Genomic DNA, 26,968 nt, shown 5'->3' with positions numbered 1-26,968 from the left:
TTTCCTGAGCCCTGGGTTGTGCTCTCATTCTCTCGTTCATTTTAGAGACACCCCCTTACACAATGAAAATGTTTCCAGCTCTTAGCTTTCAACTTAAATTTATTTGCCTTATAGCACAGGCTGCCACAGGGTCATTCAGTTTAACACAACGAAAACAAAACAAACAAAAAATCCTTGCCGTCTGTGTTTGCACTATTCGGCAGATCAGAATTACAACCAAGTCGCTGGTGAGTGGACCTTGTTCAGAGGAAGACCAGGGTGGATTTCATAAATCCGGTTCTGTGACCAGCAGCTTCTGACAGCGACGGGCTGCAATGTCACGCACGTTCACAGAGCACCGAGCACATGCAAGGCAACTGAGAGGAAGGACCAGCAGGCACCACTTATCAGAGAAAGAGACAGGCTCTTTTCAATGTTCCTTGATGAAGAACTGGCGCGCAGGGGTTTACGAAGGTGGTAAAAGAATTCTCTAAGCTTCATAAAAAAGGCTTCGGTTAGCTCTAGGAAGTGCTTTCTAGTTGAGAGGGCTGTGAGCCTGTGACATGGACACATGACACGGTCTCATGCCAGTGGCATGGAAAGTTCTCAGCATGGAGTGAAAAAAACATCACCTCTTTGGTATAATTTGAGCCTGGTGCTACCCAAAGACGGAGGATGGAGTGGAAACAACATCCAAAATTCCTCCCAGATGCAGCCTTCAGTATCATCCTCCCAGACAAAACCAGAGAAACCTTGGGCAGGTGCGGAAGGCCACGGGACTGGGTGCTCCTGACCACTGGCTGTGCCCACATGCCGCCTCAGGAGGGTGCTCTGTCCTCTGGGGTGAGCTCAGAGGCATGTCATGCTCCTGATTGGCTGGCCTTTGAGACTACTTGGCAAAATCCAAAAGACACTACTGATGTTTATTTTTCTGGAACTCAAATGTGCTAAGTACACTTCTACCCAGACTTGATGGGTTTAAACCCTGGCTAGAAGGCACAGCTGCTAGAAGTTACAATGTTATAGTTTTGGACATAAGCCAAATGGCCATCCATTAATTCAAAATAATTGATAGCTGTATTTTCAACTCATTTACAGGGTAGCTTCTGGAGAAGTTATTTCTTCCCATGAAAAGACTGGAGTTATATGCTATTTAGTACAAAATCTGGTTTCACTGTCCTGACCAAGGAGCCTTGGAATCGATACTGAGGAGCTTTGAAAATATCCTGAGCAATAGGAACTAGGTCAAGTGATGTGCCCATTTACCTCTAATTGTGAGTGTGTATTCTAAAGACTTTGGACACCAAAGATACACATACACACACAAACACGTGCAAGCACACACAATTTCCTCCTTCCTTGTAAGAACCAGAGACAGCCAGTGAAAAGTGCAAACATCGAGTCCATTTTCTAAGTCACTAGCATCTGGTAGAAATGTTGGGTTTTTACTAATGCAGTATGTTCACAGTAATTGATTTTCACCTTGAATGCGTGATGCATTTACAACTCTGGTCTGAAATGTAACGCATTGCCTTTCAAAATCTAGCGCAAAGCTAAAGTCTCACAAGTGGATCTGAGTCTGGTGTATCAACCTTGAAAATCGGTATACAGTTGGCACACAGGCAGCTGGTCCAGGGGAGAAAACTGAGCCGGTGCACGACCTCATAATGCTTCAGGTGCGCCCTCTGCGACAGAGTCACTCCGACAGTCCTCGAATGATTCGCCCTTTGGCGTGAGAGAAAACCTTTGATATCTGATCTGATCCTTCCTGCTTCAGTGACATCTTGGGACTATTCTCATTCCCTTTATTCTCTGCCATTAGTGCAGTGAGGAGTGGCCCGGGGGACGGGGCAGCACACTGGAGGGGGCGGGGCGAGGCCGCTTTCTGCATCCTGTTTGGCCGGGTTCTCTTAGCCAGTGCCTGGGCTGTGCTGACATCTCTCTGTGCGGCCCTGGGATTGGGTGGCCTGGCTGGCTTCCCGCCCTCCCACAGCAGGCGGTGTCTTGCCAGCCAAGTGGGCTTCTCTTGCTGGGGACCTGGGGCTTCTCTTGCTGGGACCACTAGCCAGCTGGTGGGATTCTCTTTGCCCTGGTGGACGGATTCAGTTTGATAAAACATACAAGGGAGGCACCAGCTGGATGGTCACACTAGAATTAAGTGGCTCTGGCTCTGGTTTCCAGCTCACTCAAGGGTCTCTGCAGAGACCTGAGGTCAGCAGAGGCTCTGAGCCAGGTCCCCAGCAGCTGTCCTCCCCTCCCAGGGTTGGGAAGAGCGTGTTTCCAGGGGACACCAGGGGACCGGGGCACAATCAGACAGCGTGGCCTGCAGAACTCGGTGATGACAGCGCAGGGGCAATGACACAAGAGGACACCAATGCACGGCCGGTCCTCGAGCCTCTGCTGGTGTCCCGCCTGCCCCCGCACACTGCGTCCTGGATGGGAAGCCCGTGGGCTGCACAGGCAGTGCTGGGGCTCACAGACAAACACAGTGGGCCTGGGGAGGAGGGCATGATGTTCTCCGACTGGGAAAATGGGAGAGGGGAACTGTTTTCAGACCTGGGAGTTCTCTACACCTCATCGGGTGACACCACTGCTATGGGATCAAGGGGACAGAGAAAAGCCAGGTGTGAGGTTTTCTCCCGTCTTTGGGGGTAACGTAGAAAGACAGACATTACGATGCTGTAGGCTGTGCTGTGCTTACCGGGATCCCTAGGGCTTTAAGAATGTTCATCTTGCACATGGGGCAGGTGCGGTGGTCTAGGAGCCAGGGGTCAACACAGGACTTGTGGAAAAGATGCCTGCAATGAGAACCATACATCTTAGAGCGGCGGCAACTGCAAGACTCCCTAGTCCACTACCGCCCAGACACTTGTCCAAGGTCACGGTGCTGCTCGCTTGGCGGCAGAGACGAGAATCGAACCTCCGTCTCCTGACACCTGCGCCAATGTGCTTCCTGTTATCCCTTGTGGCAATGCAGCCGAAACTTGTCTGGATCCCAGGAGGGTCCTTACATGAGTCCAAGTTTCAGAAAATGTAGAGCATGTAGAAGGAGAGAGATTTTCCTCTTTCTCACTAGGAAGAATGTTTACTGGAAAGAATACAAGGAGAGAAACTTGCACAGGCCTTTCAGGATAACTTGATAGATGTTACATTTACATAATGCCAGCATTTCTTTTCTCACAGTTGGAAAACAGCTGCAAAAGAAAGGCTCATTTCCATTAATATTCGGGGTCTAACAGAAAGGGCAGAAGAGCTCCCGGAAGCATCGAACAATGCAAGTGACCTTTTAAGTTGTTACGGCTGCTGGTTGTCAAACCAGAAGCCAGAGTGAAAGGTGCTGTAACCTTTACTGTTTGTACAGCTGACGTGCTGAATGCGCTGCCATCTCCCCACCCCCCCAGGCCAGTCCTTGAGCCTTCATCTGAGTGGCTGGATAAGGGGGGCGTCTGGTAGACGTGGGAGGGCTCCTGAGGGAACTTCTCTCAACTTGGCTCTCGGGAGCGCACCCAGACATATCAGAGACCGCTGGAGTCAGAAGCTTGTCTCCTCGCCCACAAGACTCCAGTGCAGGGGCAGGAGCAGTCGGAAGTTCCTGCCTGGGGCAAGAAGAGAGGCAACCGCCTGTCTTAAGTGCTCCGGCTTCCTTGGGAGAGTCCGTCCACTCCTGATCCTCTCCTTGGGGGTGCCCAGCCCTCGGAGTGCTCCTGCTTTCTCCTCACACCCTCCTCTTCTCCTTCCTAGCAGTTCTCACAATGTTCTTTGTGTCAGAGGGCTTTAGGCCAAATGCTTAAAAAGGACTTCCCCAATTAGAGAAGCGTGCCGGAAGGGACCACCTTTTACATTGAACTGGGAAGTCCCCATGTGCCAAGGATGGGATTAGCTATATACGGGATATGATCAGACTGGCAATTAGAAAAAAGGAGAGTTGGCAACCTGGATGTGTCATTGTGTTTGCAAATTATTGTTTAGGATGCGCTGCAGATGTGCTGCTTGGAAGGTACGTATTGCCTCCATTTATTCCCTCATCCATACGTTCATCCAAGAGGGAGTGTCTGCCAAGAGCTGTGCTCATCGCTGGGAGTCGGCAGGATAGAGATCTGGCTCCTTTCTTTAGCAAGTATGATAGCAGAGGCAGACATTAATAAAATAATAATATATATATAAACTGCTTAATGACAACGGTGCTAAGTACCACATTAGAAGAGCAGGGAGTTGGGAGGATTATAAGGAGGAGAGTTTGCCTGATGAAATGCCAAAGCTAAGCCCTGAGGGCTGCCCAGACTTGTCCACATGAAGGGCGAGGGAGAGGAAGGAGGGCATCCGAGGTGGAACCCCCGGCTGAACAGAAGTCCAGAGCTGGGGCCAGGCGGCGTCCCAGCGCAGTGAGGGCGGGGCTGAGACTGCATATGGATGGAGTCACGGCCTCCTGCACCGTCGTCCCGGGCAATTCCTCCCTCCCTATGTTCAGGCTCTACATTCGGGAAACAAGTTCCTAATCTGAAGTTGCTCACCACCTGGTGTTCATCCTGGAAACAAAGTCAGCCGTTTGGGTCCCTTTGACTGTCCCTGGAAGGCAGGCTCTACTGTGTCTGCTGAGCACATGCTGAGTCAGAATGAAGGCAGGGCCCACCACTAGCCATTTGGGCTTAAATAAGTCATTTCATATCTCCAAGGATCATTTGCCTCTCCTGTAAGCTGCACAGCATCTACCCGCATGGAGAAGACTTCCCCGAGTCCTCACAGTAGTCAGTCCTCATTCCCTAACATTCCCTCAGTGATTTCCCTCCACGCACAGGTCTTTCTTACAGCCTCTGTGAAGGGTAGGGTTAGCTTTGTGTGTCAACTGGGCCAGGAGATTCAATTAAGTGCTAATCTAGGGCATTCTGTCAATGTGATTAATACCTACCATCAGTTCACTTAAAATCAAGGAGATTATACCAAATAATCTAGGTGGGTCTATTTTAACCTGTTAAAAGTTTTTAAGAGCAAAAGCTTTATAAGAGGAGACACTCTGCCTCAAGGAGGCAGCATCAGCTCCTGCTTGGAGCTCCCGGCTTGTAGACCTGCCCTGCAGACTTCAGACTTGCCAGCCCCTACAATGATGTAAGGCACTTCCTTGAAAATACGCAGTGTTACGTTCTAGTTCTCTGGAGAACCCTGACTGATACATCCTCCGACAAGAATATAAGCTCCATGAGAGCACACCCCTTATTTGCCTCATTCACTGTTGTAGTCCAGCCTCCAGCATAGTTCTTGGCACACAGAGGGTGCTCAGGAAATACCTGCTCCATAGACAGATATTCATCCGAGGCCCTGGCACCCCTCGCTGCCTGCACGTGGCCCTCGAGGCCCAGAGACTCGCTCTTCCTCCCTTGCTTTCGCATTCATCGCTTTCCCTTCCCCAGGGCTGCTCCCTCATTCATAATCTTACTGCCTTTTTTTGGTATTATTCCAATGACAGCCACACTGGTCTCCATGCCAGCAGTCTTTCCCTGTTCTTGTCATCCCACTCTTCCTTGCCAGATTTATCTTCTTAAAATAAAGGATGAGTTACGTCACCCCCTTGTTCCATTCTGTTCTGTGCTAGGAGCTGGGGACAGAGATGAATAAGACGCGCTCCCTCCTCTCCAGGCAGTGCCACAGCCCTTCAGTGGCTACCTGGGAACTAAAAGGGAAAGGCCACCGAAAGGCCACACTCCTGGATCCATTTTCTAGAGTTGATAGCAAGTCACTGGAAAGTTTAAAAAATCAAAGGGAGAACTAAGGACAAAAAAAAAAAAAAAAAAAAAAAAAAAGGCCAAAATGACACACAGGGTGATCATGATGATTATTAACTCACATTTCTAGCACCACATTTTTTGTAACCATCAAATACAGAGACTATATCCTTACAATTGGATTGTAAACCAATTTCCCCCTCCCAAATAGAAAGAAAAATAAAAGTCACTGGACTAAATAAACAAAGGAATAAGGGAAGAATCTGGACTTTAGTGAAATGCACCCACAGCTTAGTAAACATCTCTAAGGCAAAGTCCGCCTCAACTCATCCAATCTGTAGGATTCTCAGTAGAGCACTATCTTGTCCCCTGTTTTAACAAAAGCTGGGCGGGGAAGTATGTCCAGAGGAGCAAAAGGAGAAGATATTCTATCTCTTAACAATCCTGACAAGCTGTAGGGGTTGACCAAACTCTTCTCATTCCTTATTCACCAAAGGGAAACAAACATTTAGAAAGCAAACATTATTCTTCAAAACCTGACGAAACATGTCAACAGCTGCATAATAATGCGAAGATTATGAAGGGTAAAATAAGCTCTCGTGTTTTTAGCAGGACTGAAAACTGAGCTCCACCCATTTCCCATCTACTTATTCTTGACTTCTGTTGTCCTTTCCCCTGTGTGTGTGAACCCCACCCTGCTTAAATGATATTGTTTTGTGCCCACCTGCAGGAGGAAGGGCTATTTTGGCCTGTGCATCTCTTCCCTTTTGCAGGTTATCAGGCCCTGCCACCTGCCTTTGAGATTTGGGTCCCCCAGCTTTCCTTTTGGCACCAGTGCAAGCTGTTTCATACCACTCCGTGACATGGCCACTCAAGAATGTGAGTTACGGGGACTTAAGCACCCCATTATCCCAGACAACACGAGCAATTTAAATAGCCATATCCAGTGCGTCTGTGGGGTGTTCCTTCAGAGCCTCAGACTATTATTTGCAAAGCTGCCGATGAAATAAGAGTGAGTTTTTAATTAATAAAACTAATTTAATTTAACGAATAAACAATACCTACTGGTTACCAAATGCCTACTATCTTCCAGGCATGTAACATATGTTATTAATTCACAATGACCCTCTAAGGTAAAAATTACCCTTCCCATTTTATGGAGCAGGAAGCTGAAGCCCGTTAAAATGAATTAAATTATCCCAAGCACTTGTAAGCTCCAGAGCTAGGACTCAAACCTAGCCACAGCCCGGCACAGCAGCCCGGGTTTTTGGCCACTCTACACTCCACTGCCCACTCCCCCCTCCCAAATAAACTGGTGGGGGCGGCTGTGGGGGAGTTGGAGAAACTCAAAGTTTTATCCTTTGCAAATGTGTTTTTGTGTTTCAGCTTCAAGGAGGCAGTATCTTACAGAGGCTGGGGATCCGGCAGAACCAAAGGGGAAGCGACAGGCCTCATCAGGCCTGTCCTTAGGTCACAGCCTGCCTGGCTGATGGGGAGCAGGGCAACACCGGCCTGTGAGGCTCCGTCCTCCCCACTGTCCGTGCCCTATGACCCTGGGAAACAACGAGGTGGCAGCTCCAGCACCTTTCCACCGAGTTTTCACACGTGGATCGTGAGGTGCCCCAGAAAACAATACCACTGTTTTGCCTGTGCTCTTCCTGACCTCGCCTGGCTCCTCTCTCTTGCCTTCGCTCTCCAAAGTACAGTCGGAGAGCACCCCCCAGGCGCACCGCGCTTCAGCTGCGCCCACTGCCTAGCGCACAAAGTCCAAAGGCCTGAGCACAGCCCTCAGAGACGCTCCCCCAGCCCGACCATGCACCCCTGCCGGCCCCCCGTCACCCTGCACTGGCATCAGAATGCTGGGATGCCCTCCTCACTTTTTGTTTGTTGTTTTTTAGGGTGGCAAACCTCGCTCATAGGTCCAGTCACAGCTCAGGTGTCCCTTCTCTCCCCTGATGACCCCGCCTCTTTTCTCCGAACTCTACCAAGGGGAATCCATTTCTTCTCCTTTCCTCCCTATCGTTCCCCAACATTTGTCACAGCAGCTGCAAATGGGCTCTGGTTTTCAGGGACTGAAGACCAGGCCTTAGCTTTGTGACCTTGGATGTTCTAGGACAATGTTCTTTACTTGTCACAACACCTCTTTGAAGTATTATTATTGTCAGGGATAACCTTTCAGAGGATTGTTATGACAATTAAAGGACAAAGAACATAGACATTTTGAATACTACCTGGCACTTAAGAAGTCAGAGTATCATGCTGTTTTGTGTTTTTTGTTTGTTCGAATCACTTCTTTATATATGGGTGAAATTAAAAATATTTAAACTACTGGTGCAGCTTGGGCACTGACCAATCAGAATGGATGCTGGCTGTGGTCACCCTGGCTTACCATTCTATGTCCTGAGCGAGCTGTGACACCCGTGACAGCAGAGAGGAAGTGTTTCTATTTTTTAAACCTAGTAGTGTCCCTGGAATAGGGTGCGCTCTCCATATTGTGTGCTGAAAAAAATAATTTCTTAAGTTCCAATTCCCCAAATCGTTATTCAATGACTGTAACGCAGTTCCTTGCGGGTGAGCTTTCTGCGGCAGAGCTTAGTCTGGGAGCGGTCCCCCTCCTTTTCACGGACTCCAACACATGAAAGACTTCTGCCTTCCTCTGGGAGCCAGTGGCTCCTCATGTGGACGTGAAGGGTGCTGAGGGGCCCGCGTCCTGCCTCGACTGCCTGGCAGATATCTCACAGGGCCACCCCTTCCAGGCAAGTCTCATTCTGGGAACATCGGCGAATGGCTCCGGGCACAGGCATCCCTGGGTTAGAATGGCTGGCGATGCACCTACCCAGGGCTGACGGCGCCCAGGGCGTGTTCACGGATGCTGCGGAGCAGAAACAGACCCCGTTCGTATCCAGAGGACAAAAGAAACCTAACTTGCTCTCACCGACTTTCTGATTTGTCTAACTGCTCCTAAAATCAAGTGAATTCAATGAGGACCTCACCAGCACTTTGACTGCCATGACTTTGGAAACCACGTGGAAAACACTGGCTTTTCCTGTGCATCCCCCCTGCCTGACCCACGTGCCCTGCCTGTGGTCCAGTCACTGGCAACCCAGGCGCTCAATGACCGTGGAACCGCTCCGTGTTTTCTGCTGTGCCATGTTGTGCAGACCAGCCGGTTCCGCCCCTGTAAGGCAGGCGGCCACACCGGCACGCATTCTGACCGGTCAGTGCCCAGGGGACGCAGACACGCATCCTGCTGATGAGGCGTTTTTTTAACGCAGAATTGATAGGTTCGAAGGAAGATGCACAGTCCACTTAACTGTTTTAAGTGATGTGAGGTACAACATGTAAAGAAGGTGACAGGTCACAAATAGATACGAGTAGAAGTGCCACAGAATTCAAGGAAGGGGGCAGTTCCTTGGCGAGGAGATGAGGAAACGGAAGGCGGGAAGGGCTGTGCCGCGCGGAGACGCGGGGGAGGAAATCCGGGGGGAAGCCGCTGCCGGGGCGAAAGGCACAGCTGCGTACTGGGATGTGGAGGAGAAACTCCGCTGGGTGGAAAGCTGGACGAGTTTAGAATATGAAATGTAGTGGGAAAGAATGGTCCAAACTGGCAATCTGGACCAATGTAGACGGAGGGAGTGGAGAAGAGAGAGGCATGAACAGCGAGGAGAATGATCCCAGACCTGAGCCAGGTTTTCCCACACTTCCCTTGTGATGATGGACTGCTTGTCATTAAGCTGTTTCCTTCCATACTGTTGCATGCTTCTACGTCTCCTGCACAGCAAGTCCTTAGAGTGGTTGCCAGGCGGTGTTTGGGGGCTCGGTGTGGATCAGGACAGTTGAGCAGACACAGCCCCTCCTGCCATAAGCTCCGTCCAACTGGACCAGAGCCTCGCTGCGGGGGAGACTCTGCCACTGGGCTTGGTCTGGAAGGTTTGGACCAGTCATGAGAAACTGCATTTATCTGATGCCTTCTATTTAGGTCATGTAAACATTGTTTAAAATTAAAAGGAAAAGAAGAAAAGGAAGGGGTAAAAAAGCTGTCCCACAGAACCAGAAGTGACCATATCCTGGCTGTTGCTGGAAACATAATGACCTTGTTCAGGCAAGCTAAGGCGCCGTGCTAGCAGGTTTACCTGACGGCGACTAAAAGGGACGTGATGATAAATCGCTACTCACCTCCCGGCGCAGGCACTGACCTCAGTGCAGATGGAGGGTCTGTTTTCAGGCCCATGACAACAAGCTTGAGAACATGGCAGACACAGTAAAATCCTTATAGCTGGGCCAGGTTTGATCTGGCGTGCTTGGGGTTCTCAGGCATTTGGCTTAGAGGGAGATGGGGATTGCTGAGGAAGACTGTTAGCCAAAACCATATTCTCAGGGAGCTGTGAGCACAGCAGAGCCCTCTCACGGGGCAGGGAGACGGTGGGGCCAAGGGGTCAAATCCACAGCCTGTGATACAATGGGAAGACTGGCTCAGAAGTCACAAAACCTGGCTTTGCTTGGGGCCCTGTGACCAGCCTCTCCGAGGTAAAGGTTTGTTTTTGTTTTTCATTGTTATTACAATAAGGAGGCATTAATGGTACCTGCTCTATATTAGAGGCCATTGTGATGCCAATTAGCTAGTACATGTAAAAGAGCTTTGCAAACAGTAGAGCGCTTTTCAAAATTAAAGTATTGTAATAAACAGCCACTTATTTCACCCAGTTGTCCATGGCGTTGGATTTAAACAGCAGTAAAGAAAAACCAACAAAACTTGAAAACTAAGACACTGCATCAGATCATCTTGCTCCTAAACTCAACTTCTTTTTTTAGCTGCAGTGGAAGAAATTGATCCTTGGGGAAAGCACGTTACGAGGGGATTGCCAAACCCTCCTTCGCAGTCAGTCTCACTCCCTCCTTTGGCTTCTGGGGGAGGGAGGCTTTGCGCCGCAAACTTGACCCTGGTCTAATTATATCGTTTGGCTGGGGCGGCAAAGCTGGTTGGCATTCGTCCCGTCTGTCTAGTTGATTAATATAACTGGGGATCAGGACATTTGAAGTCAGAATGCCATATTTAACAAGGTTATTACAGTTGCAGACTTCTTTCCCAAGGTGGCATTTGCTCTGTAGAAAATACGACAGAAAGTGACGCATCAGACATTATTTTCCAGAACTGCCACTTCCTTTCATGTTTCCTTCCTTTAATCCCTTGGATTAAGTGATGCACTTAATTTTTGGCTGGGTACACAGGCAAATCCAAAGTAATCAAAGAAAAATTATTAGAAAACACCATCTGCACACTTTGAACTTAAATTTTATGTAATTTTGACTCAGGCACAAAGTGAATTATTATTTTTTTTTAAAGTCCACAGCATAGCTTCTTTGGTACTTACAATTTTTTCCCATTATTTTAAATGTAGGTATAAAAATTGCTTAGGTCTTCAGAAAGCTCAGTGATTGAAGTATGTATACAGTTACGCACACAGTACACAGATGAAGACAGACAGCTTCCACTGCCCCGGAGAGAGCTCCCCGGCCCCTCCCCCGCCACCACTCACTCCCTGCCATGAACCTGCCAGAGTGACTTCTGGCAGCAGAGATGAGCTTTGCTTGTGATTGAATTTAATATAAATGGAATCATAACGTATGTATTCTTGTTTTGCTTGGGTTTCTTTTGCTCAACATAATGTCCTCAGGTTCATGTGTGTGTTGATGTATACTTATTAGTATATTGTTCTTTAATGCTGAGTAATATTTCATTGCATGTATGTCCTCCAATCTGTCTATAAATTTTTCTGCAGTTAAGACATTTGGGTTGTTTTCATTTTGTGGCTATTATGCATAAATGTGCTATGACCTCCCCTGCCCAGGTCTTTCTGGGAACATCTGCATTCAGCTTTCCTGGCTATATATTCAAGAACAAAATTGCTAGCTTAGAGGGTAGTATGTGTTTGATTTGAGTAGCAACTGTCAAATTTCCCAAGCAGCTGTGTCATTTTAAACTCCCACATGCTCTATAACTTTTAATTTGGCAGTATATATGAAGTTATGTTCTTGAAAGTATGAGTTTTTTAAATAATGGTTATCATAAACAATAACTATTGAGTGGAATGCTCTACCACATAAGTTTCAAATAGAGTTTTTAAACTGTAGTTAATTGCTGTTATTTTATTTCTTGGTAGGGAAGTATAAAGGGGAAGAGATAAAACTGAATGAAGTAAAAAATCATAAATTTTATAACCTTTTTAACTGTTAATCAAAAAGCATTATCAAAACGAAGTAAAATATTTAAATGAGAAAAAGCATTATTTACTAAAAATGAAAAAAAAATTTAAAAATAGCTAATGTCACATTTTATCAATTCTAGGCCATACCACCCCCGGTCCCAACATTTTAACATCTTTAAAAATGAATAAGCATCTTACAGCCAATGACAACTTAGATTAGATATGATATAGTAAGGGCTTGTGTTAGTCAACAGTTGTATCCCAGAGAAATCAAAGACATGGGAATTAAAACTAGTGCTACCTTTAGCGTTGCCCTTGGGTGAGGACGGTGTCTAACATGGTACTACTTCATGGTTCTAAGGTGATGCTAACACAAGCATCCCCTCTTCCTGCTAGTGGGGTGTAAGTAATTACCACCTTTTCAGAAAGCAATTGGACAAAGCTTATCAAGGTCCTTTAAAATCTTTTTGACCCAGTAAGTTCACTTTTAGGAATGTATCCTAAGGAATATATATAGAAAAAAACATATAAACAAAGTAACGATTCTATAATGATGAAAACTGGAAGCGATTTAAAAGCTGAACAATAGGAGGGCCGTTAACTAAACTCCAATAATGGGCTACTCTGAAACCACTTAGATATTTTAAAATAATTTCTAGTTGTGAAAAAATGCTTACTTTTTAATATTCAATAAGGAAGTAGTATAAAAACTGTATTAATGGCTGGACTCTACATTGTTTAACATATACATGGTATATATTGAGCAACATACAGTGTATAACAATATATATGGTGTCTCTATACACACATTATAAAAATTAAATATACCAATATTAATAATGATTACTTCCAGTGTTAAGATTATTTTTGTTTACTTCTTTATACTTTTCTCTATTTTCAAAATGTAGTAATTAGCAAGGAAATCTTGACAGTTGTTTTCAAAATCACATTTATATACAAATAGCATGCCCAATAATCTAACTTGCATAACATGAGCTTGAAAGAGTAAGTCAAACCTTATGAAAACCAACCATCATTTATCAGTCTTTTCAAAAAAGGGAACTTGGAAAGAAATCTGTTCCTCATCAAGCCTATGTCACAGGCATGCAGGGTAAAGTCAGGACAGGCCATTTCTGCCCAGCTAGAAAGCACCCCTTTGTTTTCGACTTCACGAGTTACAGGGCTCCTAGTCAGGGTCCTGATCACATTTCAGCATTTTGTAATTTTTTTGTGCTCATAAATAGGTTGGAATTTTCTGTCCACACAGACATTCAGTTCATTTGACTCATCTAAAAATCAGACTGGTCCCTGGAGAAAACATCTTAAGGGGCCAGTGTTTCATTTTAGTGCTTTCAGTAAAAGTCGATTGTGATGCTTTGAATTTTTAAATATTAAAATCATGTCCACATTTATATCAGATCATAAGTCTCCTTTATGTCATGTTGTTTGTAATGATCATGTCATGTCTGGCAAGGAGAGTGAATGAGAGTCCTCCCCACCCACTCAAAGGGAAGTTCCCAAATGACTATCAGCATCCAACGGCGATGTCACTTTGGGTCATCATTAAAGGGTCCAAGGCATGGATCCCACGGCAGAGCTTCAGGAGAGGCAGGGGAGGCCGTGGGCTTCCCGGGTGGGCTTGGTTGGAAGCACCCAATGAAAACAAGGAAACCCCCTGGGACACAATGAGCAAACAGCCTTCCAGGGAGGCCCACGGGACGCCAGCCACTCGCTGGGCAGGCCACTGTGCTCTCATCTACATTAGCTCAGTGAATCTCATGAATTCGATTGTGACGAGACGGGGCCTTGGCGGGTAAATTGCTCTGGAAGTCTCATGATACGTGTTTGTTCAGAAAGTTCTACAAATGGATCCCTTTAACTGTTTGCTAAGTACTTCACGCTCGATGTTGCCCAGAGCTCCTACTCTGGTAGAAGAAAATGTCACCTGTCTTTGGGTCACATCAACTGAGAAAGAAAAATAGCTGGCTGCCTGACTGGTTAGATGGGTGAGGATGATTTATGAGTGTGTTTGTCAAATGTAGACACATGGTACACAACAGACCTTCAAAGAATCTATCAAAACCAGTAGACCAAAATTGGGCTTTGCTTCAACAGCCCTCAAAAAGTCTTTTTCCAAATCTTCAGGCCAATTGCTTTTAGGTTCCATCTGACTCAGACATTGAAATGCCATTAGAAATTCCTTTGTCACTTAGGGTATCCGTGACCCCCATCTGTGACCTACAAGCTTCATCTGTCCTTTCATTATTAATGTGTACTGCACTTTAATGATAGCCACTCATTCTATTTTTGGCATATTCCTGTATTTAAATCTCTGTTTCATCTCTTTCAACAGGAATACTATTAGTCAGGTTTGATCTTTGTAAAAATGTAGGTTTAAGTTTCAAACAAACAAACAAAACCCCAGCATTACATATTGTATGTCCTGAATTACTAAAGAGAGCTCCTAAAGCGATTACAAGTGAAATGTAGCCTCATTCCTAAAACAGAGAAGAGAAAGATGAAGGGCAGCACAGCATTTACACAAAGAATCAAATGATTATCTATCCAGAATAGAATTGTGCCTTAATGACCCAGTTATGGGAGTGTTCTGGGGCTGGGTAAGTAAGAAGAAAGTCTCCAAAAGGTAAGACAAACTTGGTCTTCCAAGTGCTTTCCGAGTGTTAAAAGAAAATCAGTGCTTGAAATCTGTTTCTTATGTTACGGTTTTCGAGCACTAGTGTGCTAGCTGCAGGACTTTTTCCACTGTTTAGAATCCGAATGAAAAGATATGAGCATGTTTTAATTATGAACAAATACAGATGTATCTACCAGTCACTGACTGATGCAGGCAGCCGTTCCCAACTCTCCCCAGTGCTGACTCATGCTGGGTTTTCCTCCCGACCTTCTCCCGACTGGGCCCTTCTCTCCCCCTCTCCGGGGCGAACACTCCCACTCAGGCCTCCAGCACTTCCTACCTGGGCTTTGCAAGTCTGGAGGAGAGCGTGAAGATAGGGGGTATATAAATTGGAGTCACTCTAACTGAGCTGCTGAAAGCATTAACATTATGGAAGTTGTTGCACGAACAGAGACTCTATTCTTGTTCTCGCTAGCCTGGGAACTTAAACTTTTTTGAACTTTCCAGTCCTGCGTTAATGCCTAGATATACATCCGGGCCTGCAGATAACTTAACACTCTTAATTACCCCCGGCAGGAGCCCCATATCCAGGCCATCCAATTACACCCTGGAGAACTCACAAATATGTCCACCTGACATCCATTACCCAGACCCCCGGACGTGACCAGACCTCCTGGTATCCACCTTCTGGGCCATTTGGGATCCATCATCCAGACCATCCGACATGTGACCGAGAACCATCCTGGACGAATCCTATAAGGCTAAGAATGCAGGGCTGATAATTCTTAATAATGCACTCCTTACTAGAAGAGCTTCTAACTTTTCTTTCTTCTTTGGAACACTATTTGGGTTTCTGCTTGAATCAGTGTTTCCAGAATAACTATTCTTTTTGATCTCAAATAAATGCTTGTTGCCTTTCACTTTGGCCTTTTATTTTTAGGTTAACAGTCTCTTAACTGGCCTCCCCAACTCCAGTCAGATCCCTGCAAGCCACGTTCCGCACGGTGCCAGCGTGCCGTGCACAGCACACACGCTGAGCCCCTCAGAGGGTCCCCAGCACCTGGCCACCAGCCGGGCTCCTCAGCTGGGCATCCGGGTCCTAAACGGCCCATGCCAGCCTACTCTGCCCCACCCTGACATGTACGTGACAAGCTAACAATTCCTGCTGACCGCTAGTTGTCTTTGCTTGGAACATTCTCAGCTCTGACTGACTGGAAAACTCCTTCAGTATGACTTGATGAAAAACAATTAGGTAACTTGAATATCTAATTTTAGAAAAAAGGGAATCCTCCAAAATATGAAGTAAGGTCTACACACAAAGCTATTTATCACAGCCTTACAAATAACAGCAAAAAAAGGGGTATGTGTGTGTATAGGGGGGCAACTTAAGGGTCCAAAAATAATAAAGTAAACTATGGTACATGGGATATTATATAACAATTAAACATGGTGTTGACCAAGTTTTAAAGACACGGAAATGTTTATTCTGGAAAGGACTTAGAAGATGTATGCAGATATCTAAAAAGATGCCATAGGAGCAAATGAAGAAAGGAAAATAGGGATAAAGACATAAACCAGGGTCAGAGATGGGGCTATAGAAACACCTTTCGGCCGTGTGTGGGCCGCCACTCCGGCCCTTAGCTCGTCGTCAGCAAGCAGAGAAAAAACCCGCCGGCATCACCATCCGGTCTCCACAGTATAAAAACATCCCCCTGTGGGGAGAAATGCAGTTATTCCATCGGCGAATCGCTGTGGGGAGCCCCCTGGAGGAGAGTACGAAATACTAAGATACAGGGCAGGTTTCCTAAGGGTGATACATACTGACATACTGGATTAAAGCAGTGGCCATTGCACCAGCCAACTCAATCCCCCCGTAAGGGGCCAAGAGGCATAATGCACGTTTTTAGTTTTCTGTGAGTCTACCTTGTTGCAGAAATAGAATTCAGAGAAATAGAAGGACTGAAGTACGTTTCAATTAATCGTCCTCTAAATAACTTTTTCGTCATACTTCTGATACATTTAAGGAATTTAAAGTTGTATTCATTGAAACATACCTGGAGTTAAGCTAGTCTAGTGTAATTAAAAATAGACTCATTCAGAATGAATAATTAAGGGGCAGGAGTGGAAGCAGAGAGCTTAGTGAGAAAGCTCCTGCAGAAAAACAGGAAAGAACTGAAGGTTGTAATGTCATAGTGATAGTACTAGGAACAGTAGTAGTTCTAATAATAGGAGTAATGTCACATTATAGTGTAATAATAGCAATAATAACAACAGTATAAATATGTATAATTATCATTACTTGTTGGGTTTTGAATTGAGTATGTAAAAATCAATTTCTAGTTCGATAAATTAGATTGTTTAATCAAAATCTAAGATCCTTCATTGGCATTTTCTTTTGTTAATAAATGTGAAGCCTATATTAGAAACACAATGCACGCAAAGCTGGCACCCTCTCCTAGATCCTAAAAGTTTTGGTGGCACTGTCCTACTCTGTTCCTGTTACCATGGAGATCCAGGGAAATGGAATCTGCCTTTGACTTCCTACTCACTCCTGATCATATTCTGGCTACCAATCCCTTCACGGTCATTTTAAAATATTTTAAAGAGTTTATTAATTTAGTTAAACTAGAACTTGTAAAAGCAAGAATAGATTCTGAATATCATAGGTCTGTTGTTAAAGAAAACTTGTACTCGGAGCCGGTAGGGATGCATGTGCACGACTTCACTCTAATTATCACCATGACTACAGATAGGAGGGGAAATCATTGATTAGTTCCTTTTGTGCAAGGTCCTCTGAAAGAAACAAAAAAGAGAATGACTTTGCAAATATGGTGGTACCAGAGCATCCATCCCTCAGTGATATGGAAAGACACCCTACATGTCAACAACAGAGCAGAGATGTACCCAGTGTGTCAGGAGTAAGGAGGACACAGGAAAGAGTGTCAGAGAAGGAAGACAATACACTGGAACATTTTTTGAAACAGTTTTGACTCCAAGGAGATGCAAAGAATTCTGTGGGTGAGTCAGCCTAGAAATAATGGGAAACAGAGTCTATGAATTTCATAGGAGCAAAGGCTTCCTAATACCCCAGAGCAAATTATCTGGCAAAAAAGCCAATGCCAGTGCATTTGTTTGGTAACATCCATTAGTGCAAACTGGAAGATAGGAGCAACAGGCATAAAAAAAAATCTTGATTTTAAAGTCAGCATGGAAAAAAAAGTATGTGCTCTTCAAAGAGTGAATATGTGTGGCGAGTCTAAGATTAAACAGTCATTAAGCATAACCTGTGTTTGGGAATGTGCAATGCATTTTGCTATTTAAAGTAATGCCCACAATAAGAAAATAAAAGCATATGGACAGGAAGGAGCTTGAAGCAAAAAGAATCAAGGAATGAGTGGAGAACCAAATAATGATGTAAAAAGGAAAAGCTTGAGGCCAAACTGAACCGGCTGTAAAGTTTTGTGTGTGTGTGTGTGTGTGTGTGTGTGTGTAAGCACATGCAATAAATATTAAAATGCTATTTTTTCTTGCATAATATTTCTAAAATATTTTACTGTAAAAGGAGATCTGGACTGATCCATCATGACAACCAAAATACTGCTAAAGCCATGTAATTTGTCATAATTAAGAATTACAATCAGCCAGATGTTACACAACAGGCCACAGCGAACGGAACTGAGATACGTCTGTGGCTGGGATGCTATGCAGCCTCCAGCAACTGGGGGCAGTGGCATGGAGCTCTGAAGGAACTAGCTCTTTCATCCTGCATGGATTCCAGGGCTAAGGGAATGCTGTGTCTAGTTTTTAAAACATTTTCTTAATTACATTTGTGTAAGTTCATACATATATTTAAAGTAGGAGCAGCCTCACAGGGCTCTGAACAATCTCCAAGAAATAGCATGAAGGATAGCACTTTTCCCGCTTCTAACTACCAGGTTTGGGAACCCCGAGTAAAATCTGCAGAGATGAAGGAGGCTATGCTGAGAGGCTGTCTGTGGCTCACTTACTGCCATTCGCTGCTGGTATTTCTGGAAGTCACCAAGTAAACACTAAGTATAATGTCGATAATGTATTGTACCCTCTTTTGGCAGAAACTACAAGTCTTTTTGTGGCCAGTCTACGATTTTGTCTGAGGGATAGCCAACCATCTATAAATGAAGGGAAGGAATCCCACTCGGAGGCCTTGGCTAGGCAGCCCGCCTGCACTTTCTTCTCACCGGGTTTCCTAATGATCAATTTGCCTAAAAGCATTTCAAGTGTGATCCATTCCCCTTGAGAGTTTCTGCATTTATTTGAGTATCCTGGGTTTTGTTTTTTGTTTTGTCACTTCTTGGTCGTTGTGAGATTATTAAACCGATTCCTCTAATGACATACTTTCTTTCTTTCATATTTCTAATAAATAGTTCTTAATGATGCACTGTTTTATGAATAAATGGATTGTTTTACACCTTTGTGTGTTTTTCTACTTTATTTACTTAAGTACTCTAAGACTTTTTAAAGCCAATCTGTTTTTGAGTGAGGACCATTTCGTCAAGGCGGAATTTAATTTTTGATTTTAAAACACTTGCACAAATGCAGAAACACTAAAAAGGGGTTTTTAATTATAGGGGGACGACTTTTAAGGCAGCTTGGAAATAATGTAATTACAATTTAAATTTATTTAATTTTAACTGTAGAAAAAGAATTCAGACACTGTAAATTTCCACAGGGAGAGGGGACGGGAATTATATGAGAATTATCGGGGTAGTTTTGCCACCTCTGTGTGCCGGTGCTCTTTCCCATCGACTCTAGACATGTGGGTGGGGGTGGGGGGGTGGGAGGGACTATCACATTCTGTTCCTGTTAGTAAAAACAAACAGACAAAAAAACTAGGGAAATGGAATCTGCCTCTGGATTTCCTATACATTCTTGACTATATTCTGGCTGCTGATCCTTTCATGATCATTCATAAAACATTTTAAAGGTTTTCCTCATTTAATTAAAATAGCACTGCAAAATCGAGAATTGATTCTGAATATCACAGATCTGCTGTAAGAACAACTTGTACTGGGAACCCCATTATCAAACTGTATCATGAGGTCCTGGTTCACAGCAGTATACTTCCTTTGGTGCAAAGAGGATCAGAAAAATATTCCAAGGAGAAAGGTTACACAAAAAGAACAAGTTTTCGGTTGTTTGATCCTGAACCACAGAAGCGGCAGTGTTTGGGCAGCTGAACCTGACAGGTCTGAGCCAGAGGGCGGCGGGCACTCACCGCACCGGCCCAGTCAAAGTAGGCAGCCCCCGGGACTCACCGGCAGGGCAAGATCCGCACCACATCGCTGGGCTTGTAGCCTTCAATACACACGGCACAGTTGTCAAAGTCGGGCTCTGTTTCCTGCAACAGAGAAAGTGTGCATGAGCCTACTTTTGTACCTGTGACTTGTGAAAATGCCCAGCAACATGCCAAAGGATGGCATCCCTTTCAAGAACCAGGCAAGCTTCAGCAGCCCTGGGGCTGGGAGGGTTTCTTATCAATCACTGGCTGAACATTGGCTGAATGTCCATTCCTTCTGTCCTCTACTTTTTTGTTTCTGGGTTCCCCTGCTGGCACTTTTGTGAGGCCACAGTGCTTTATGGTGACATATCAAAAACTCGAAGATGAGAAGCACTGTTTATGGAAAAATATCTGAATGATATTTTATCTATCCATTCCTCAGGAATCTAATGTATAATCTCTAAAATAGGGCTTCTACGTTTTCTTCCCAAGTATATACGTCCCTTTCAGTACTCCATTAAATATTACTTATATAATAGTCCTTATTCTTTTATTGTTTTATGTCTCAGGGGAAAAAGTTGTGAAAAAATACTTTATACTCAGTAGTGATTTTACATGAATGTCCTTATATTAATAAGTTCAATTGCATTTTTACATAGGTGAAAAACAGCAGCACGTAACTAGGGAGACAAATCAATCTTTTAGACTAGAGACAACACGAGGGACACACGTGCGTCATGAATCCCTAACAAGCCCTCAGGAGCCCCCAATCCACGTCTGCAATCCACTGCTCCAAACTTTCTGGGGTGAAGAGAGGCCTTCAGAGGCTGCAGGCAGGGACAGTGCCACTTTGCTGTCCTCAAGATGTGCTTCCGCTTTTGGCTTTAGGCCATCATTCTACAGTGAGGGAGCCTGCCGCGACGCCTGTGGGGTTCTAGACACTACACTTCTCGGGCACTAAACACGCTCCCGGCATGTACTGTAGATGTAAGTAGAGGGCATCACTCAGCACATAACATGGTCTTCCCTGCAAAGATTGATGGGAAAATTTTTTCAAGTCCTAATACAGGGACAGTCATTAAAACAAAACAAAACAAAACACCACGTGGGGCACAGGAATAAGGTAATTAGGTACCACTTGAAAATTGAATATTATTTCCTTCTTTGCATTGGCTATTAGAAAGCCCCAACCTACATTCAGTTATATATTTTAGGTAGTGCATTTGTATACTAATTTCATCCCAACTTTATATTTTTCCAAACTACTGTGTTGTCCTACTGTGTGCACTTTATAAAGTGCTTTAAATTATATTTAATAAAGGCAGGTATAATGCCAGATACTTAGGGGAGAGCTATCAGCATCCTTCTCTCTCTTCTTTCCCATCCTTCTCTCTCTTCTACCCTGGTGGCAAGCGAAGCCTGGAGCTTGTTTGAATAGCTCCTCACCCGAAAGAAAAGAGGCTATTACCTTGTCACCCTTCTTGATGGTCCTGACCTGGAGTTTGCTGATCGCCTTCTTTGCAGCATCTCCTAGTCGGCGCTGAAACATCAAAAGCTGCTTGTTAGTAATAAAGGCCTGGAATTCTTGACTTAGTTTCTGATAACACTTAATAAACCAGGGCAGCTGTCTCTGGAATCGTGCTCAAGTGGCATGCCTGCTCCTGAAGAGGTCGGGAAGAGGTGCGCTGGTGACGTGGGTGCAAAGCGGCCCCAGGACCCGAGGGTCTGTGAGGGAGGAGCTCCTCACGGCCACTGTTAGGCAAGGGGCACATGGCGTGGAAAGACCCTGCCCCACAGTGACTTTGGTGCAGGTTCCATCTGTGCAGACTGGCAAAAAATAAGTACAAAGTTTAGTAATTTGCCACTCTAGCCACTTCATTTGTGACACAGAGGGAGTTAATCTGGAGTAGTTAGAATAAACTTCATCTCCTCTTTTTTCACAATCAGGGTTTATTGTTGGTATACTCCTTTCAATTGGAAATTTTAAGAGATTTCTTTTGCTTATGTAGACCCAAACTCGGTTTATATTTTGTCTGCACTATCTGATTACATCACATTCTTATATGCCAATTTTGCCTTCTTTGTGTATGTTTAAGTTTGAATATGGTATAGGGAAATATGTATACATGTTTAGCTTAACAAATAATTATAAACTGAATCTCTACTTAACCACTGTAACTCACATCAAGAAATCCTATATTATGCACTATTTTTTAAAAATAAACTTACTTTCTAATGAGCGCTGTGATAATGCAATGAGAGACAAATGTGAGAGACAAAGAGTGTGGGAAAAGAATTAAGTATTAATCTGTCAAGGAAAAATATGATTCGCTTCTGTGCTTGTGAGTTTTTAACGTTATATTACCTTCCTGGGTACATGTGCTATTTGTTAGAGACATGTATTTGCAGCACTAAAACATATTTGAAGGACTGAGATAAATGGGACAAACATTTCAACAGAATATGCATTTGCTTTCACTCATTTTGTTCTTCTTCAAAATAACACCAAGCTTCTTTCTTGTCTTTAAAACAGTGAACATATACTAGTAAATAGTTAATTTATCCTAGGTACCATGCTAAAGCTGTATGTGCAGTATCCTTTATCTTTACCCTAACCCCATGAGAAAAATATTATTTCATAGACTGAATTGAGACTTAGAGTTTATGTAAATTGTTTTTAATATTATAGTGTTAGTAAAAGGTGAGTTGGAATCTGAATAAAATTAGGTCTGACTTCAAAGCCAAAGCTAAGCTACCATTCGTATTATTCACCATCCACCCAATTGACCAACCATCCAGTCAGCCAACCAATCAACTTCTGCCCACACAGCCAAATAACCAATCAGCCAGCCAGTCAATCAACTCACATTTGGCCAACCAGCCAGCCAACCAACCAACATTTGGCCAGCCAGCTAACCAGTTAACCAACCATTCAGCCAACCAGCTAACCAACCTGCTGGCCAGCCAATCAAAACCTCTTATATACCTATCATGAGATACTTCTTTTGACACACAGTAGTTACAGTAAATAAGTAGAAAAGGGGATGTTCTCCTTGTTAATTTACTTTTTTCTTTGATATTAAATTTTTAGCTTTTAAAATAGTCACTGGCATTTTTAACAGGAGAGTAAGTTTTGTCTGTTTCCTAAAAGGAGACCTATATACACTTGTGCGGAAGTCCACGAGTAGCTAGCAAACTAAGGTGGCAGGAAAAATAGGAAGAATCTATAATAATAAATACCAATGGGGGACACAGAGTGAGAGGGAGAAAAAAGAATTGAGGTAAAACTAAATAGGCTGCAATCCTCTTTCCTCTCCTCTTCCTCTAGTTATTGACTAATCATCCTTTTGACTCAACCCAAGCCATTTTGCGGGGAGCACTTCCTACATGTCTTTCAGGAGAGCAGATTCCTCTGGTTTAAACCTTCACAGCACTTTGTCCCTCTTCTCTATGGCACTGTGACAATATCTGCTATTTTTAAGATCAATCCCAGTTGCTTTTCTTTAATGTAAGCTCCCTGAGGACAGGCCTGTGTACATGTTTACTTCCCACTGATATGAATAAAGCTGCCTTCGGTAATTGACACTGGATTATTCAACACATATTTCAGATCACTTACTTTGTCCCAGGCACAGCTCTGGGTTTTGAAAAAAAAAGTGGTTGTGAAAATTCCTGCTCTCTGTAGTTTACTATCTAGTGGAAACTTCATTAATGGTTGATGAGTGAATACAATCTTCAACCAAGAGATTTTTCTTTTCAGCATGGAAAACAACCTGAGAAATTTTTAAGAAGAAAATACATGAACAAACCACAAGTAATACATGTGGTTAGGCAAGCAAAGCTATAGTCCTGACTTTGGCAAAACCAGCCTGTCTCAACTAAGAGCTGGTTTTTATTGAAGAAGCTGGGAGCAAGAATTGAAAGGCACAGGAAAGGGGCGACTAGTTATGGGGAATAAATCCAGCAAACCTGCAGAATACTATATTTATAATAAGAGATCTGGACCTAAAGAAAACAAGTATTGATTGTTTTAATTTTAAGTTATGAACTCAGATATTTCTGTAATGTAATCGTGTTTACTTGGTATTGTATAATATCTGGCCCCTATTCAATCACTTAAATTGCTTTTTGTTTTCAAAAGCTAAGCAACACAATTAGGCAGCAAAAATTATTTTCAGACAATGGTCATATATTATACTCAAAGAAAGACCAACTTTTTAAAAGGAGGTGAACTAGAAATAATGTTTTCAAAATTTAATTTATTTAAAATAATTATTTTAGCAAATGAAATATGCCCTTCTTCAAAGACAACGGGGTAGGGGAGAGGACTGAATGTGGGAGGTTGGGGGTGGGTAGGGCAGGGGAGAGCAATGGGGGAAAAATAGGGACAACTGTAATCGAACAACAATAAAAAAAAGGAAAAACATGAAATATGCCCTTCTTAAATGTGAACATGTAAGGTCAATTCAAAGACTACTTTCTACCTGGTCCATGTATTTAACTTTACTTTTGGCTATATATGAATAAAAATGGGGTATTTAAAGTATTTTTTAAAATTTTTATTTATTTGAGAGAGAGAGGAGAAAGGGGGAAGAGAGGAGAAAAAGACAGAGAGAGAGAGAGCACGCACAAGCCTGACTGGGGGTCAAACCTGCAACCTTGGCACCTTGGAAAGATGTTCTAACCACTGTGCTACCTGGCCAGGACTAAGAATGGGGTATTTAAAATGTATATGTGTCCCTTTCCCTCCTCAGGGGGGAAAAAAAAAGCCTTTTCCACACCGTTTTAAAGGAAAATGCAAGCTGCCTTAAAAAAAAAAAAGAAAGAAAAGAAAATGGTGTGTCTCTTCAGGAAACGTTAGGGGATTATGGCCCGCAGCAGAGTTCCTGGCTAGGGGATTGACGGTTAGCAACCCCACGGCAGGCATTCCGGGGACTGAGGGCTGGGAGGGTAAAGGAGTTCAGCGGAGGATAAACCCGTTAGGGAGGTGGGCTTCTCAAATGAGCAGAACTAACAGAAGGAGAACTTAGGCTAAAAAAGAAAATTGATCAAGTCCTCTCCACCTCAAGTCTATAAAGTCTTCCTCCCTGGAAGTCCTGAGAAATCAGATGATTCACCAAGGGAGGGAGTCATGTTTTCTTTGATCATTCTGAAAAAATGACATAATGCTATCCCTTTCTCTTGAAAGGCTTTGAGTCCAACCTCATTTCAGATGGTAACGCACAGACACCTCTTTGCAGGAGGAGCAGGGTAATGTTTTGTGAGTGGCTGATGATGGATAAGATAGTCTGACCTGCTAGGGGTACAACAGATGTTCTAGATAGCCCAGAGAAACAGAAAAATCTGCTTCCGAGATACATATGATAGTGATAAACCTGTGGCACGCTAGATTTTTCAGTAGGAGTCTAGATTAACAAAATAAGGGGGAAAGCACCATAAAGTTTTTTAAAAATGCTATTTGCATGAAGTCACATTTTGTCAGTAAATGCACATCTCTATTTCTTTTTGACATGAAAATGACACACAGAAATACTGACTCATGAATAAAAAAGCAGACTTACTTTCTAACTAGTATTATTGGATTTCCAAAATGCAAACTAAAGAGATAATGCGTATAAATGTAAATGGTCTCAATGAAATGGGCCAAGTAAAGCAGTTGTGGCTTTTGTAGTTGGTGTCTCCTGCCTCTGGGTTTTTAACTGCACCAAGTGTAAAGGAGAGGAAGACCGAGGCCTGCTCAAATGGCCCTGTATGGAGCCTGAATAGAGGACCAGAAATCTATCACAAAACACATCCTTGCCTTTGTGGTCCTCAGAAATGCAGACAAACAAGATACCCATGCAAGGCGAAGGGACCCCGTCAGGTAGATTTAGGGATCGCATTGGGTTCTAGAGGCCTCTTGTTTCAGGGGGCTTTCCCTTGTCCAGGAGGCCTCTACAGATTTTCTCCAACCCAACCAGATTCAAATCATGCTTTTCACTAAAGATTATCAGGAGTTGGGCCATTTTAGTAATTAGATTTATCCATCAATTTAATCTAAATGAGTATAGGAAAGTATTTACCAAGGTTGTTGGTTCCTTGGCAACAATGAAGATAAATGGCTTTATGGAAAATAAAAGCAGAACCATTTATTAAAAGAGTAAAGTCCTATATACATGCCAGCAAGGAGGGTACACAATGACATACTCCAGTCCAACCCAAGACGCAGAAACTAGTGACCTTCTAAATATTTACGAAATGGAGAAAAATAAGACACTTTCCTCTGCTCCCCTTCTGTATTATAAACAAACATGCAGTGAAGATGATACAAAAAAAAAAAAAAAAAAGCAACCAACTAGGAACAGAAGGAATCCAAAACAGCATCAAAGTCGAGTTTATGTTCTATCTCATTTGACTGAATAATTCTGTAATTCCTGATAGTGGTATTATATAATCATGGTTATCATCACCACCATCAAGGAGAAAGAGAACAAAGTGTTCTCATATTCTAGGTGACGAGAGGACACTGGAGACACACACAGGGCTGGTCCCAGTCACCTGGAGCCTCATGTGGCCTCCCCCCGATACATAGTAAGGACCCTCCTGGGCTTGGCTGATGCGGCAGAAATCATGGCACAGCCTGTCCAGCCCATCCAGTCCATTTCTGTGCTGTAGATCACCGCTCCGTAAAGTTAGGAAAATGGGTAAGAGGCTTAGGCTGACTGTTCCGACAGCCGCGGTGACCCTGTCCGTGCACCCATGGCACGAGGTAAAAACATCAGGGTTACTTTTCGTGGGAGGTGTTGTAGAGTAGGCAATGGCTCGGAAGTTAGAAGATCCAGTTTTTAATCCTATTTCTGCTCCTAACTGTGAGACTTTGGCCAAGTCCCTGAAACATTCTGGACCCCAGATCCCCTTACGAGTAAAATTAGGTTAGTGGAGTCACGTCATTTCCAGTTTCGTCAGCTCGGGATTCCCTTCCACACAGAACAGAGTTGGGAGGCAAAGATCTTTTCAGACCTGAATTATCTAAACACGGCACATGGACGGCTGACTGCCTCACTGCACTCTTCACGGATACAACACACACCTGGCCTCTCGGTCTCCCGAGGGCTCTGCGTTGTCCGCAGGGAACATCAGAGGCCATTTTGGTTCTGGCTCTTTAGGAGACGGAAGCCTCTCTCTCTGCCTGTAG

At 43.9% G+C, this 26,968-nt stretch overlaps 1 protein-coding gene across 2 annotated transcripts in view; it reads right to left on the bottom strand.

Annotated features, from left to right (window-relative positions):
* The window catches only part of RNF150 (ring finger protein 150), a 163,229-nt gene that overhangs the window by 37,201 nt on the left and 99,060 nt on the right, over window positions 1-26,968 (bottom strand). For both annotated transcript variants that reach the window (XM_054562929.1, XM_054562936.1), the window contains exons 3-5: window positions 21,263-21,334; window positions 19,832-19,914; window positions 2,681-2,777 (exon numbers count right to left, since the gene is read on the bottom strand). In XM_054562929.1, the coding sequence (XP_054418904.1) occupies window positions 2,681-2,777; window positions 19,832-19,914; window positions 21,263-21,334 (252 nt within the window). The remainder of the gene's footprint in view (window positions 1-2,680; window positions 2,778-19,831; window positions 19,915-21,262; window positions 21,335-26,968) is intronic.

Source organism: Pteronotus mesoamericanus, unplaced genomic scaffold (genome assembly GCF_021234165.1).
Source record: "Pteronotus mesoamericanus isolate MK-2021 breed Mesoamerican mustached bat unplaced genomic scaffold, CSHL_Meso_final contig_163, whole genome shotgun sequence".
In the NCBI taxonomy this organism is placed as follows: Eukaryota; Metazoa; Chordata; class Mammalia; order Chiroptera; family Mormoopidae; genus Pteronotus; species Pteronotus mesoamericanus.
Note: the sequence above shows the minus strand (reverse complement) of the source record. Positions and strands in the feature narration are given on the sequence as shown.